The 15,775-nt window shown below is 37.4% G+C and overlaps 1 protein-coding gene and 1 non-coding gene across 11 annotated transcripts in view; one reads left to right on the forward strand and one right to left on the reverse strand.

Moving 5' to 3' along the window:
- HEATR5B (HEAT repeat containing 5B) overlaps positions 1–15,775 on the forward strand; it is a 98,889-nt gene that overhangs the window by 68,762 nt on the left and 14,352 nt on the right. For all 10 annotated transcript variants that reach the window (XM_057742814.1, XM_057742813.1, XM_057742812.1 and 7 more), the window contains 5 exons: positions 2,983–3,162; positions 10,557–10,794; positions 11,906–12,160; positions 13,417–13,544; positions 15,294–15,438. In XM_057742814.1, the coding sequence (XP_057598797.1) occupies positions 2,983–3,162; positions 10,557–10,794; positions 11,906–12,160; positions 13,417–13,544; positions 15,294–15,438 (946 nt within the window). The remainder of the gene's footprint in view (positions 1–2,982; positions 3,163–10,556; positions 10,795–11,905; positions 12,161–13,416; positions 13,545–15,293; positions 15,439–15,775) is intronic.
- Positions 5,166–5,272, reverse strand: LOC130857973 (U6 spliceosomal RNA). Its single transcript, XR_009054957.1, has one exon. It is a non-coding gene; the product is annotated as a U6 spliceosomal RNA (small nuclear RNA).

A 15,775-nucleotide genomic window follows, 5' to 3' on the forward strand; every position in this document is an offset into this window, starting at 1 on the left:
TTTTGTTGAGGATTTTTGCATCTACATTCATCAGTGATATTGGCCTATAATTTTCTTTTTTTGTGGTATCTTTGTCTGGTTTTGGTATCAAGGTGGTTCTGGCCTCGTACAGTGAGTTTGGAAATGACAGATTTTTGGTCAAGTTGTTTCCATTAGAAAGTACTGATTTTAAAATCTAATAACTTAAAACTGCCACACAGAAAACAAATGGTAGACAACCTACTGAACGGGAGAAGATATTTGTAAATGATATCACCAATAAGGGCTTAATATCCAACATATATAAACAGCTTATACAATTCAACATCAAAACGAACAACCAGATTAAAAACTGGGCAGAGGAACTGACTAGACATTTTTCCAAAGAGGAAATGCAGATGGCTAACAAGGCACATGAAAAGATGCTCCCCATCACTAATCATCAGGGAAATGCAAATCGAAACCATGATTACCTATCACCTCACACCAGTCAGAATGACTATCTTAAAAAAAGATAAAGAAGAAAAACAAGTGTTGGCGAAGATGTGGAGAAAAGGGAACCCTTGTACACTGTTGGTGAGAATGTAAGTTGGTGCAGCCACTGTGGAAAACAGTTTGGAGGTTTCTCAAAAACTAAAAATAGAGCTACCATATGACCCAGTAACTCCACTCCTAGGTATATATCTGAAAAAACCAAAAATACTAATTTGAAAACATACTTGCACCTCAGTGTTCCTAGCAGCATTATTTACAGTTGCCAAGATATGCAAGCAACCTGAGTGTCCACCAGCAGATGAATGGATAAAGAAGATGTGGTATATATACGCAGTGGAATACTATTCAACCATAAAAAAAGAATGAAATTTTACAGCAACATAGATGGACTTGGAGGGCATTATGCTAAGTGAAATGTCAGACAAAGACAAATATTGTATGTTATTACATATATGTAGAATCTAAGAAAATACAACAGATTAGTGAATATAACAAAAAAGAAACAGATACAGAGAACAAAGTAGTGGTTACCAGTGGGGAGTGGAGGTGGGTAGGGCAATATAGGGGTAGGGGGAACAAAAACAATTGTTATGGGATTATATGAAATCATGTGTGTGAAAATTGTAATGCACAATAGAATTTAAATAATCTTTCATTTAGTTAAAAAAGAAATGGTCACTATCAGACAATCCCTTCCTTCTTGACATTCTTCCTTTGGTTCCATTGTGACCACACTTAACTGGTTTTCGTACTACTTTTCTGAAGTTCTCTCTTCAGTTTCTTTCACTGTTTATTCTTATTCTACTTGTCCCTTAAGTTTAATTATTTTCCTTGTGTTCTGCCCTTAAGCCTTTTTTTTAATACCTCAGTCCTTAAACAAAGTTACCTAGTACCGTTGCTTTAGAAATCATCTTTGTGTGGAGAAGTCCTAGATCAACTTGGTTACCTTTATCTTTGCTCCTGAAATCCAGACCCAAGTGCCCAACTGCCCACTGAATTTTTTTTAAATTTTTTTAAAATTTATTTATTTATTTATTTTTTGGCTCTGTTGGGTCTTCGTTGCTGCACATGGGCTTTCTCTAGTTGCAGTGATCCAGGGCTACTCTTGGTGGTAGTGTGCAGGCTTCTTGCGGTGGCTTCTCTTGTTGTGGAGCATGGACTCCAGGCACCCGGGCTTCAGTAGTTGCGGCACACAGGCTCAATAGTAGTGGCTCACGGGCTTTAGAGCACAGGCTCAATAGTGGCGCACGGACTTAGTTGCTCCGCAGCATGTGTGAACTTCCTGTAGCAGGGATCGAACCCATGTCCCTTGCAATAGCAGGTGGATTATTCTTAACCACTGCGCCACCTGGAAAGTCCCCCACTGAATATTTTCCACGTCTCTTGCTGGTACTTTGAACTCAGCATGTCGTAATGTTCACAGTCAGAATTATGCTCTCTAACTTCTCATCTCCACCAAACTTCCCTGTGTTCTTATGTTCTCTCTCTTAAACAGTGGTGTCACCTTCCTTCCATTCATCCAGGTCAAAACTTGGTCATCTTTGATTATCACCGCACACTGTCTGCATGTCCCTGCCTTCACCCCCTAAAAATATGTAATTGGTTTCCAAATTCTGTGATTTCTACTTCCAACTGTTTCTCAGATGCCTCTCCTTTTTCATTTGATTCTCAATTTGATCCATATCATTTCTGTTCCATGGTATTATAATAGTCATGTGACTGAACCACAGTGCTTACTTACAATGTAAACACATACTTTCCTATACTTAGTGTTGGAGCAGGTTTCCTAAAGCACAATTCTAATAATATTCCCCTGCTCAGAAGCCTTAGAAACTCATGATTGTCTACAGAACAAGTCTGAATTCAGTTCACATGGAATTTAAATTGTACTGTAATCTGATCCCAGTTTACTTTCCTAATCTTGTCTCTTCTTCCATGAAACGCCCCAGTATCTGTACACACAAAACTTCCTGATATCTAAACATTCCCATTTCTCCTGCTAGAAATAATATCTTCTTTCTCTGTTTTTAAGTGTAGTATGACAGTCATAAAACATTCTCATGTGTTCATTTAATCTGTGTTTACTTACTTGAGGACAGGGACTAGATTTTTTCCCTTTACTTTTTTTTTTTTTTTTTTTTTTGGACTCTTTAGCACTCAGAATAAACTTTTGCTTATAGTAATCAGAAATGTTGTTGAAGAATTATTTGTGACCAAACTGATTTGGGTGGAAATTTTTTTATGTTAAAATTTTTGGGAAATTAGATAGTGGAAACATACTAAGTAAATATTAGTTTGTTTTCTATGCAGGAGTACAAGTTCCATACTTGGTGTTGATTTTTTATTAAAAAAATAATATTAAAGCATAGCATTGAGGTTTTTTTGTTTTGTTCATTGGTCTTGTTTTGTGTTTCTTCCCCCAGGAAAAAAAACCATATTTACTCCATTCTTTTATATGTTTAATGTTAACTTTTTAATATAAAAATCTGTTTTTTTTCCTTTGGCTAGGTATGTAGTACGTGGATTGGAAGTGGAGTTGTGAGTGATCTCAATGATCTCCGTCGAGTACACAATCTGCTTGTTTCTTCACTGGACAAAGTTCAGGCCGGAAAAGGATCTTCCAGCCAACTGTACCGAGAGAGTGCCACAACCATGGAAAAACTAGCTGTTCTCAAAGCATGGGCAGAGGTAAGCACTGCCTGTTGTTTTTAACCATTTCTCTATCCATGAGAAAATGTTCCCCTGCTCCTGTATGTAAAAAAATTTTTGTTTGATTTTTGTTTTTCTAAAACTGACCTTTGGAATAGAGTGCTTCTAAAAATCTGCTATTTGTTCTTATATCTCAAAACTTATTGAATCTTTGAAAATTATATTTTTCATCGGTGTTTTTAAAACGTCTATATTGAAGAAGAGCTCTTCTTACTTACTGTGGAAAAATTAGACAGGGAAAACCTACAAATAGAAAAAAATAGAAAAAAATTTATGCCGGGAATCTTTTATTTGATTAAATTTCAGGAGACTTGTCACCACTCATTGATACTGAGGCTGTAGGGGGGTTTTGTTGTTGTTTGTATGTTTTGGTTTTTTAATAGCTATTTTTACCTCTTCTATTCCCACAGCCACTTTTTAACGATAATGATATTGGGTTTTTTTTTTTTTTTTTTTTTTGCCATGCGCGGGCTTTCTTTAGTTGCGGTGAGTAGGGGCTACTCTTCGTTGTGCTGCACAGGCTGCTCATTGCCATGGCTTCTCTTGTTGCGGAGGACGGGCTCTAGGTGCATGGGCTTCAGTAGTTGCAATACATGGGCTCAATAGTTGTGGCTCACGGGCTCTAAAGTGCAGGCTCAATAGTTGTGGCGCACGGGCTTAGCTGCTCCACGGCATGTGGGATCTTCCTGGAGCAGGGATTGAACCCGTGTCCCCTGCATTGGCAGGCGGATTCTTAACCACTGCGCCACCTAGGAAGCTCAATAATGATATTGTTTCAAATTCACTCTTCTAAATCTCTTCTGCCAGTAGCTTTCAAATACCTATCAGTCTACACCCAGGTATTTCGAGTAGCTGTTTATTCCTTCCTGTGCTAACCCAGTATCCCATTTCCCTATTTCCATGGTATCAGCAGCCTGTGACCACCCAGTGAACAATTGCTGGCTCAAAGCATGCAACATCCAGATGTACAGTTTAGATAAAGGACCTCTGGGTTTTTGTGGATTTTTTTTGTCACAGAAGGAAGAAAAAAAAGGGAAAATGTAGAGCATAAGATACTGTGTAAGTTATTCTGATTTTTAGATCAAGTTGTTTTCATAGAGTATTCCTGAGTATTCCTTTATTTTCACCCTGCTGCCATCTTTTGGCTTAGAGAAGTAAGAGAGTATTTGCATTGATAAAATGTTCTTATTGATAAAATTTGTTTTTTTTTAATTAATGCAAATCTATAATTTTAGGTGAAAAGTAGTGTTAGAAAGATACTGTACTGTGATTGTTTTCTCACTTTGAAATTCACAAAAATGTTAATTTTCACATATATAATTTTTAACTAAAACTTACTATTTTTCTTATCTGTAGAAATTACATTCCAAATGATTGAATGATTTTTATTTTTAAAAAGATAGCTTCCAAAGTTGTTCTTAATTCTCCAACCCCATTTATTACTTTCCCAACAAAGAGACAGTTATGTAGTTGGATGATCATAAGACCATTTGCCAGTTAGCTGGTTCACTGCTGACTTGCCTTAATATGCTTGATTCACCTACTAAGAAGTCTGGCATAGTTCAGTATAAAAAGCATTAAATGTTGAATCAGAGGTCCTAGAGCAAGTTCTGTCTCTGTAATTCACTATCTTTGTGACTTTGGTCAAGCGATTTGATCTCTCAGATACTCAGCTTTTTCACTGTAACATGAAAATACAGTAATATCTTCTTCTCAGGTGATGTATATAAAAGGACCAAGCATTGTATCTGGCACTGAATGGAAGATAAATAATTGCTTTTAACAAATTAGATGAAAATCTCACATAACTAAAATTATTAATGCACATTTTTGTTTGAAACTTTTTTTTTTTTTTGGCACACGGGCTTAGTTGCTCCGTGGCATGTGGGATCTTCCTGGAGCAGGGATCGAACCCGTGTCCCCTGCATTGGCAAGCGGATTCTTAACCACTGCACCACCTGGGAAGCCCAAAAACTTTTTTTTTATATATGGAACACCTCACAAATTTGCGTGTCATCCTTGTTCAGGGGCCATGCTAATCTTCTCTGTATCATTTCAGTTTTAGTGTATGTGCTGATGAAGCAAGCACTGAAACTCTTTTCTTATTTGGGGGTAACTTGGTTTTATAATTAAATAATTTGCACTTCAAGCCTCAGCCTGCAATATTGTTTAGTAAATCTTTTCCTTGCTTGGTTCGTTTCCTTTGTCCTTTTCTTCAAAGGCCCAACATATTCTAGATTTCTCTGCTCAAGAACTATCTTTGCTTCTACTTTTTACTCAAAAAATTGAGGATGTTAGTTTTCCAGCTCCTCAGATTGTTACCTTCAAGTCTTTAGACTTATGTGAGTTGATAACAGTCCTTTTACCCATGTGACCTTGGGTGAGTTATTTAAATGCTTCTCTAAATCTGTTTTCTCAGCCCTAAAGTGTGGATAATAATTACGCATATTTCACAGAATTACATTGTGAAGTAAATGAGGTAATAATGACTTTGTTTAGTAACTGCCTTATTTGTTTGCTCAGTGAATGTTACCTGCTGTTATTAATATAATAATTTTTATTATTTTAAGGTTTTCCTCTAACCTAGGATTACCTTTTTTCATTTTCTTACCTCCCACTCTCTGATTCGTTCAACAGCGTCACTGAACATCAGCTCTGTGCCAGGCTAGCAGCTGAGAATACAATGGTGCACAAGCCAGATATTCTGCGTTTACGGAGGAAAACAAACTAGTGGACGAGTATATGCAACAGAAATGAGTGTTACAGGAGAAGTACAGACTGCTGTGAACACACAGCAGAGGCACCTAAAATAAGCTGGGGGCTCAGAGGAGGCTTCTTGGAGAGGGCGACACTTAAGCTGAGACCTGGAGGATGAGAGTAGATGTTAGTGAGCGTGAGTCTAAGGCGGGGACGGTTCTGAGCTAAGTGCTGCCAGGTACCCCCCTTCTGTATCTCACTGTCTCCCTCTGTGTGCTCTTCCTCTTCCACTCACTCTCCTCTCACATCTCTGTTCATTGAAGGAGTTCAGTATCTTCACATCCTCGACTAGTCACCTACTTCTCAATCCCTTGCAGTCTGGGTTTACTCTCACCACTCCGCTGAAATTACTTCACTGAAATTACTTCACTGAAATTACAAGTAATATAATTCTCCAAATCACTGGGCACTTTTCAATCTCTGTCTTACTTCGCCTCTCTGCAACTTTTTTTTTTAATTATTTATTATTTTTTGGGGGGTACACCAAGTTCAATCATCTGTTTTTATATACATATCCCCGTATTCCCTCCCTCCCTTGAGTCCCCCCCACCCTCCCTTGAGTCCCCCCCACCCTCCCTGTCCCAGTCCTCTAAGGCATCTTCCATCCTCTAGTTGAAGTCCCTTTGTTATACAACAACTTCCCACTGGCTATCTATTTTATAGTTGGTAGTATATATATGTCTATGCTACTCTCTCCCTTCGTCTCAGCTTCCCCTTCACCCCCTGCCCCCGCCAAACCTCGAGTTCTCCAGTCCATTCTCTTCATCTGCATCCTTGTTCTTGTCTTGTCACTGAGTTCATCAGTACTATTTTTAGATTCCGTATATGTGAGTTAGCATACAACATTTGTCTTTCTCTTTCTGACTTACTTCACTCTGTATGACAGACTCTAGGTCTATCCACCTCATGACATATAGCTCCATCTCATCCCTTTTTATAGCTGAGTAATATTCCATTGTATATATATGCCACATCTTCTTTATCCATTCATTTGTTGATGGGCATTTCGGTTGCTTCCATGTCCTGGCTATTGTAAATAGTGCTGCAGTAAACATTATGGTACATGTTTCTTTTGGGATTATGGTTTTCTTTGGGTATATGCCCAGTAGTGGGATTACTGGATCATGTGGTAGTTCTGTTTGTAGTTTTTTAATGCAACTTTTGATATTGTCTCCTCTGGGACTCTGTTTTCCTTGACCTCCGTGACGCCACTCCCTTGGTTTTCCTCTTTTCTTTTCATTGTTCATTCTCAGCATCACTTGCTGGCTTCTCTTTGTCTGCCCGCTCTTTAAATATTGGTATTTTTCTTGTCCCTTTTCTCACTCTTCATACTTTATGGGTAGCATCATCTACACCCATACCCTGTAGCTTTTACTTGTTTATTAAAGATTCTAAATCTACTTTTCTGCCCAGACCTCTCTCCTCAATTCCAGTCCCGTATTTTTAGCTGTTTATTAGATACGTAGTATTTACTTTGGAAAAAAATCCACACATGAGTGGACCCACACAGTTTAAACCCATGTTGTTCAAGGGTCAACTGTATTTCTAAAACTGTACACATTAGTTGACCAGTTTATCCTAAGGAATATCAAGGTTATAAACAAAGATTCTGCTGTGAGGATGTTTGCTGTGATGTTTATCATTCTAAAGAAAAAAAAAAGCAGTAAATGCATTTCTTGATCCAAAGATGATGATATTAAGTGAATAGAAAATTGAGTTTAAAATTATATACAAACATATTACTATTTAGAAGACTGTGAGTGTGTATATACAGCATGTCTAGAATGTTGACAGTATTACATCTGGGTAGTAGGATTGCATCTGGTTTTATTTTTTTCATTTTACTTATGCTTTCAATTCTTCTATATTTCTTGTGTAATATCTCATAAGAAAAATAAACCCAATTTTTTTTAAAAGGAGTCTAACAAATATATTCTCATATTGCAAGTAGCAGTGTAAACTATGGAACCCTTTTAGAAAGCATTTGGCAGTGTCTATTCAGAGCCATGAAAGTATTTATAATTACTGATCCAGTAATTCCATTTCTGGGACTTTATCCTAGGGAAAAATATCCAAAATATGAAAAAGAGAGAAGTTTACAAAAATGTTTACTTGGAACACTATATTGTGAAGAACTGAACACCTTTGTCTTTGAAAATTATGTCTCATCTTTCTAAAATTCCCAGGGCTAAAAAGAATCAGAAAAAAAAACATAAAATTTCAACTACATGAAAATTGTTAGATGTATAATGTCTTCCATTGCAGCCATTAAGAATAATAGTTATGAAGACTGGTATTCATATGGAAACCCTTATGATATGTAAATAGATAAAATTAAATACAAAATTCTCTGTAAAAGAAAATTACAACTTAGAAAGTTGGAATGTGAAAACCTGGAAATTAGGATTATGAGTAATTTTAAAAACTCATCTTTCAAACTTTTTATGATATAATTTTTTAAGTTAAAAGTCGAGGAAAAAATACATACATCTGACCTTTAAATCCTGCAGTGACTCCTTTTCTTCCCCATTACAAACAGAGTAAAATCTTCAGCTACTTCTGCCTTATATTCTGTGCTCAGTCTGATACCAAACACTTGCAGTTTCCTCAGTATGCCTTGCTATTTTCTGTCTCTTGGGGTCTTGCGGTTTATATTCCCTCTGCCTGGAATTCCCCCTTCCATCTTTACCTGGAAACAGGTGAGCTTTTGTCTTTGAATCCCATCTCACCTTTTCATACTCCATTAAGATTCTTCCATCCTTGGTGCTCCCTGTGATTCATTCATTCATTACACAAACCACCGAGTGTTCGTTAGGTGCCAGGCAGTGTACACGGTCACTGCATGTAGTGAGGTGGGAAGATGGGTCATTTAAAAAAACATCCTTTCTCTCAGCACTTTTCTCACTCTCCTGTCATTGTATCAGGCTGTGAGTCATGGAAAGTGAAAACCGTGTATTGTTTATCTTTGTTGCCTCAGGCCCTAGGACAATAGCAACTGCAACGCAAGAGTAAGTACCTAAGAAGGATTCAGTGAGTGAATGGCTTACCGTGCTTACTGAGACATTTTCTTAAAATATCAGCATGATAATCTAGGGGAAGAAAGCAAGCTTAAAGCCACTAGAAAATATGAATGTGATGCATTTATAACTTCAGATTCAAAGTCCCTACTCTAAAAGTTGGGTACTTTCTGCTTCTAAATTGTCAGGTGTTAGTATGACTAACCAACTGTAACCAAGTGTAATAGACCATCACAGCGTTAAGGAATGCTTCTTCTCAAAAATGAAGATTTGTCATTTCCTGTAAACGTTGTCTAAACTTAGTCAGTCACTGTTCCATAGCTGTCTGCTCATTGTAGGAATAGAGATAAGACCCTGACATCAAGAAGCTGCAGTGTCCCTGTCCACAGGATAGACTTCCTCTTATGAACAATGAAAATGACCCTGTGTAGGCGGAAATAGTTTTCTCAAGATTTTTATCTAGTGTAGTTTTCTTTCTTACTCTTGCTGTCCCCGCTCCCCCCTTATTTTTGCTTTTTCATTGATGTCATTCAGCTACGTGCCAGTTGCCAAGCCAAAGTGTATGTACAAAAACAAAAGAAAACAAACAAAAATAACTTCAGCAAAGAAGAATCTTTAAGATTATATTTTAGAAAGTTGTTATTATACATCTTTTTGGCTTACAAAGTGGAGAGAAAAGATACAGATAATACATGTGGCCAGTAAATTATATTATTCTTGGCTCAGCCATCTGTTGCAAGGACTAGATTGTTAAGTATCACTTAAGGACCATATAAGCAGGGGTTTTGAAGGATATTTATGGAAATCCTTGCTGTGGCCTCTCTCTCCCCTCCCCTCAGCTTTCTTTGAATGCTGTCTGATTGTGTCTAATAAGTCTATGAAAGCAAAGGCAGTAAACAGGAAGTTATACCCTATGGCAAGAAAGAAAACCACATATAAAGGGGGGTTTTGTAAAGAGAAAGCCAGGAAAAAAATTCAGAGAACTTTACTCAAGGAATAGGCTATGAGAAAGCAGTAGTCAGAAATGAGATCAATTAAAAAACAATTGCCTGGGGCTTCCTAGGTGGTGCAGTGGTTGAGAATCCACCTGCCAGTGCAGGGGACACGGGTTCGATCCCTGCTCCAGGAAGATCCCACATGCCGCGGAGCAGCTAAGCCCGTGCGCCACAACTACTGAGCCTGTGCTTTAGAGCCCGTGAGCCACAACTATTGAGCCCATGTGCTGCAACTACTGAAGCCCACGAGCCTAGAGCCTGTGCTTCGCAGCAAGAGAAGCCACGGCAATGAGCAGCCTGCGCACCCCAACGAAGAGTAGCCCCCACTCACCGCAACTAAAAAGAAAGCCCGCGCGCAGCAAAAAAGACCCAACACAGCCAATAAAATAAATAAATAAATAAATAAATTTATAAAAAAAAACAAACAAACAGTTGCCTCCAAAGCAGGTGGAATTATTGTTTTGAGGTTATCAGGAAATCCTGAAGTTGAAAGTATCTGTACTCAGTTACTTTCGATGATTCAACTGTATAATGATAACAACTCAGAATATGTCATTTCTTAATATTATGCCTTGTTATTTTCTCCTCCTGAATATCTTACTAGGTATATGTGGTCGCTATGAATATTAAAAAAGAAGCAGAGTCAAAACCAAAAAGAGCAATTAGAAATGCCGATGATGACGATGGTGATTACAGCACCACAGATGAACTGCCGCCGGATAGTCTAATAACACTTGTACAGCCTGAGCTGCCGACACTCAGCCGCCTGTGGCTGGCATCATTAAAAGACTACGCGCTTTTAACTTTGCCAGCTGAGTTTGCTAGTCAGCTCCCCCCAGATGGTGAGTACTGCTTTCAGAGTTTTGCTTTTAATGGAGTCCAAAGTAGTAATTAAACAAAATGGAATTGGTGGAGACTAGCAACAGTAGTAATAACATTTTAAATTTCTGTGGACTTAAAAACTTGACAGTCCCACATTTAGAGCATGTTCTCCATACTGAATTTGTGAATTCAAATGCGGCATTAAATTTATTTGTTAGCCCAAGTAAAAATGTTCTCACTGTTATAGTGATACCTGTATGAGCCAGGGTACTCTACATAGCTGTGCATTACAAGTCATTGTGCATAACCATGATGAAGTATATTGCTGTGTCGGTCAGTGCGTGTGTGCAAGGGACAGACGTGGAAGTCCTCAGTTTGATAAAGAAAGCAGGAGGAAGGGAAGAATTTGCAGAAGAGTGAAAAAGAAAGAAGAGCCAGAGTTCCCTGGCTGTGAGAGAAAGGGAAGGTGAGGAGGGTTTTAAGAGTTGCTGGCAACAGTGAAGAGGAAGCCTGTGAGCACAGGTAGGGAAAGGTAGAGCGCGTTCAGAGGCATCAGCATTGGCAGAGGAAAGCCTGGAAACCCAGTGTCAGCGAGGAAGTGACAGGCACTGCAGGTCAGCAGCTGCAGGAAAGACAGTAGTTTGGGTGACTCTGTAGGAGAATCTCTTGGCCAAATTGCTCTTTTATATGTGCTGTGATCTGAATATTTGTGTCACCTCAAAATTCGTATGTTGAAACCTGATCCCTGTTGTGATGGAATTAGGAGGTGGGGCCTTTGGGAGGTGCTTAGGTCATGAGGGTGGCCCCTAGGAGTGGGAGTAGTCCCCTTGTAAAAGAGAACCCGCAGAGCTCCCTGACCCCATCCACCTTGTGAGGGCACAGCAAGAAGGCACTGGCTGTGAATCAGGAAGAGGGCCCTCACCCGACCACGCTGGCACCCTGATCTCAGACTTCCAGCCTCCAGAACCGTGGGAAATAAATTTCTGTTGTTCATAAGCCAAGCAGCCCGTGGTATTTTCTTATACCAGCCCAAATGGACTAAGACAGTATGTAACGGGTATTTTTTAAGGTAGTTGTTCATAAATGAGTATAATGGAAGTAATCTTTTTGATTGATTTGATTGTTTTATAGGTGGAGCATTTTATACTCCTGAGACTATTGATACAGCTAGACTTCACTATCGGAATTCCTGGGCACCAGTTCTCCATGCAGTGGCGCTTTGGTTAAATAGCACAGGATTTGCATGTTCAGAGTCAGCAGAAGCAGCAGCAGTGTCAGGCTTACACAAACATTCTACACCTGTCAGTTTTAACCAAGCATCAGGAGCAACGCCTAGTGCTAAATCTTTGCCAGAAATGAACAAAGACAGAATGCATCTGATTTTAGGTGGGTGAGCCATGGTAATATATTTCAAAATGTGTGTCTGTAGGGGAGAAGAAACTTCTTTCTACCCTCTTAAGTTCCCTCACTGGCTTAAGGAACTCCCTCACTGGCTTAAGAATAAAACTGACACAAGAAACATTAATAAGAGAAAAGCATGCAGATTTATTTAATATTTTTACGTGTACACAGGAGTCTTTAGAAGGAAAATGAAGACCTGAAGAAACCCTTAGGTCCAAAAGATTATGTACCGTTTTACACAAACGAGAATAAATGGTGGGAGTATGACCAGACAAAGGTGTTTGGGCTAGAGGGTGCTAACCTGTGGGACAGTAACTAGAAAATATATGGGGGAAACTCATGGAAGTTCAGGCTTATTTTAGTAGGTTTGTTTGAACAGGTCTGTTTCAACATCAGCTCCCAGTCTCTGGTGGTAAGAATGTTCTCTGCCTGGTGCAGGGAGGACACCTTTCTCATGAGAAATTTTATGACCTGCTTTTGGGTAGAAAGGGGGTCAGAGAGCCCTGCCTGCATCTGCTCTTCCTCAAGTGCCTTCAGCCAAGGAGCTACATTTTTGAACTCCTTCATATCTTTCATTTTAATGCCATGGAAAAAATTTTTATCGTATAGTTCAGAGAGGAAAGAGTAAAAAAAGGATTTTTAGCAGTTTCTAAATTAACTGAATTTTTTTTTAAAAATTTAATTATTAAAGACTACTTTAAAAATTCTCTGCCATGTTCACTCACAGAGCAATATTGAATAATTTTCAAGGAAAAAAACTAAACTTTTTTTTTCAACAGTAAGTTTTCTTTACTTGGCACTTAACAAATTGCCCCATGAGGAAATAATAAAATATAAAGGTAAAGCAAATTTGAATAATTCTTATTTATAATTGCTCTAAAGATGCTCTTTTAACATTTAATAATTTGTCAATCATTTAATAATTAATTTTATAATTTTCATAAATTTATTCTTAATGTATTATTTTATAATGTCTTTAAATAACTTCCTAATCAACCTGATGCCCTTGGAACTCCTTCACTCCCTTCCAATGTGATTATTAGCCTCCTTGCAGAGCTACGATCTATGTTAAATTTGGCTGCTTATTTTGACAAACATTTTGAACTCACTTTAAGGCATTAATTAATATATGTTAAAGTAATCTGTAAAAAAAAATAAGTAGATAAAAGTAGAAAAAATGGTGTCAAAGCAACAAGGTGTTTTATATTAACAAACCTATGTGTTTATTTTGTACATTGCAGGTGTGAGCATACAGTTCCTTTGTTCCCCAAGACCTGAGGAGCCTGTCGAACATGTTACAGCTTGTCTACAGGCCTTACACACCTTGCTAGATTCTCCTTATGCCCGAATCCATATTGCAGAAGATCAGGTACAGTGTATTTCTATAATCGATAATTTATGTTTTGTAGTCATCATATTTATCTTAAGATAATTTTTTCACATATTAAGTACCATATAATAAGTGTTCAGGATTTTGGCTTCATCTAAGACCCTATATTGAATGTCGGATGACCAGGCACAGCAAGACTAGAGATCGTCACTATACCTTCTTTGATCAGTTAATCAGCAGTCAAGTAAAACTAAAAATTAAAAAAAAAAAAAATTTAAAGGATGCCTTCAGTTCCAGTTAATAATTCTACTAATAAAGTGTGAAGTAATTCATAAGGCTATTAAATAAATTATGTCACTTAAAAATGTTTGATTAAGTTTTATCTCATTTAATGAAATTTTTCTGCACTGGCTCAAGTATTCATTTAAAAAGTTTAATGAATTGCTTTTTCTAATTTCTGTGTGGAGTATTTAGAGGGTTTTATTCATGTTACAGAACCAAGATACCACTTGATTTGTTATTCTTTTCAATTAGGAATTCTTTTATTTTCATAATAACAACCATTTCTTTGGATACCATCACTACCAAGTGGTATCACTTGGGATAATTTTCCATAAAACACAAAAAGATACAAAACAAAGTTCTTATTATTGTATTATATCAAGATTAGTTTTGCACATGATGCTGCTCAAAAAAAAACCCCAAATGAAACAAAACAAAGCATGTGCTGTGTGCTTACAAGCTTCACTCACTGAAGAACTCTTCTTGTACCCCAGCCTTGTAGCCTGCAGCTGTGCCTCAGCTAAACTATAGATTATTGCAAGAAACTTGAGGGTGGTTTTCAAATAGTCAAACCAATAAAATTTAATCTGTGAATAAAGGTGTGTGTGTGACATATTATGTTAAAACCAAAATAACTGAGTGTAAATGTAGTAGATTAAATGACATAGTTAAATATATATCTCAGAAATACAATAGCCATAAATTCAGTCACCCCATCAGTCTTGTAGTGGTTGATTTGTAAGACATGGGAAGGGAGAAGAAAGGCCAATTATGAGGCCGTTTTCATAATTCCAGAGAAATAACAAGTCCACTGGCCTCGGAAAATTGAATAAAGGAAGAAGGAAAAGAGGGCCAAGACTGGAACCTTAGGGGTAGATAACAAATAAGGATTGAGATGAGGGAAATAAGTCAGCAGTGGAGACTACTGGAGACGTAGGAGGAGAACCAAAAGAGAACAGATTTACCAAAGACGAGAGAGTTTTAAGGACAGACAGCAGTCTCAAAAGGAACAGAAGACAGTAAATAAGGATTTCTCCCTCTTTGAAATTTGAGGCGAGTTTATTGGATGGGTTTGACATGGAAGACTGTAAGAGGCTTTTTAAAGTGAGTAGTTAATGGTAAAAGTTTGCAGTAGTTCTGAGATGAATCTGAGAGGGACTCACCAGAATGCCTAGAATTTCTGGTAGACTACTCTTGGGTATGTAGGTTGGAAATCGCAAATTTTAGTGGCACTGGACTCTAGCAATATTGTTTAGTCCAAAAGAGAAATAGGAGAATGACCATTTTTAAATGGAAAAATTGTTTAAATACATAATAAAGTAATTTTTGACTGAAAATATGTTCAGGTAAAATATGACTGTTTTTCAAGATTGCTATAATATTTGCTACATAGTCCAGTATGTTAATTTTAGCTACCAAATTTATTTTTTCATGTATATTTTCTTAGATTTAATAATATAAATATATCCTTTGAAATTAAAATTAATTTCTATTAACTTATAATAGCTGATTGGTGTTGAGTTGCTGAGTGTTTTACACCGCCTCCTGTTGACCTGGAATCCACCGTCCGTCCAGCTGTTGGTGACTGGAGTTGTACAACAGATAGTAAGAGCTGCTCAGGATTATTTGCAGGAAAAAAGAAACACACTAAGTAAGCACTAGAGGTTACACTAACTTTGAAGTAGATTTATTTGTACTCTAATTTTAAAAATATTAATACCAGGAAGTTTTTAATTAGAAAATTTAACCATACGTTTAGAAGCTTTGCAATTGATTTTGCTTTCATTAGAATGACCCAAATGAAGTTGCTCACATTCAACAATTTTTCACCTTCAAAAGTGTCAACTTAACATGTTTCAGCCTGACATATGTGTTAACTCCTGTTATGAAATACATTCCTAATAAAAAATACCAAATAAAAATTTTCAAAGTAAAAAATGAATTGTCCGTTACTTTTAAGGAGAGGTCAATAAACAGAATTCTAGTAA

Source organism: Hippopotamus amphibius, chromosome 7 (assembly GCF_030028045.1).
Source record: "Hippopotamus amphibius kiboko isolate mHipAmp2 chromosome 7, mHipAmp2.hap2, whole genome shotgun sequence".
Lineage (NCBI taxonomy): Eukaryota > Metazoa > Chordata > Mammalia > Artiodactyla > Hippopotamidae > Hippopotamus > Hippopotamus amphibius.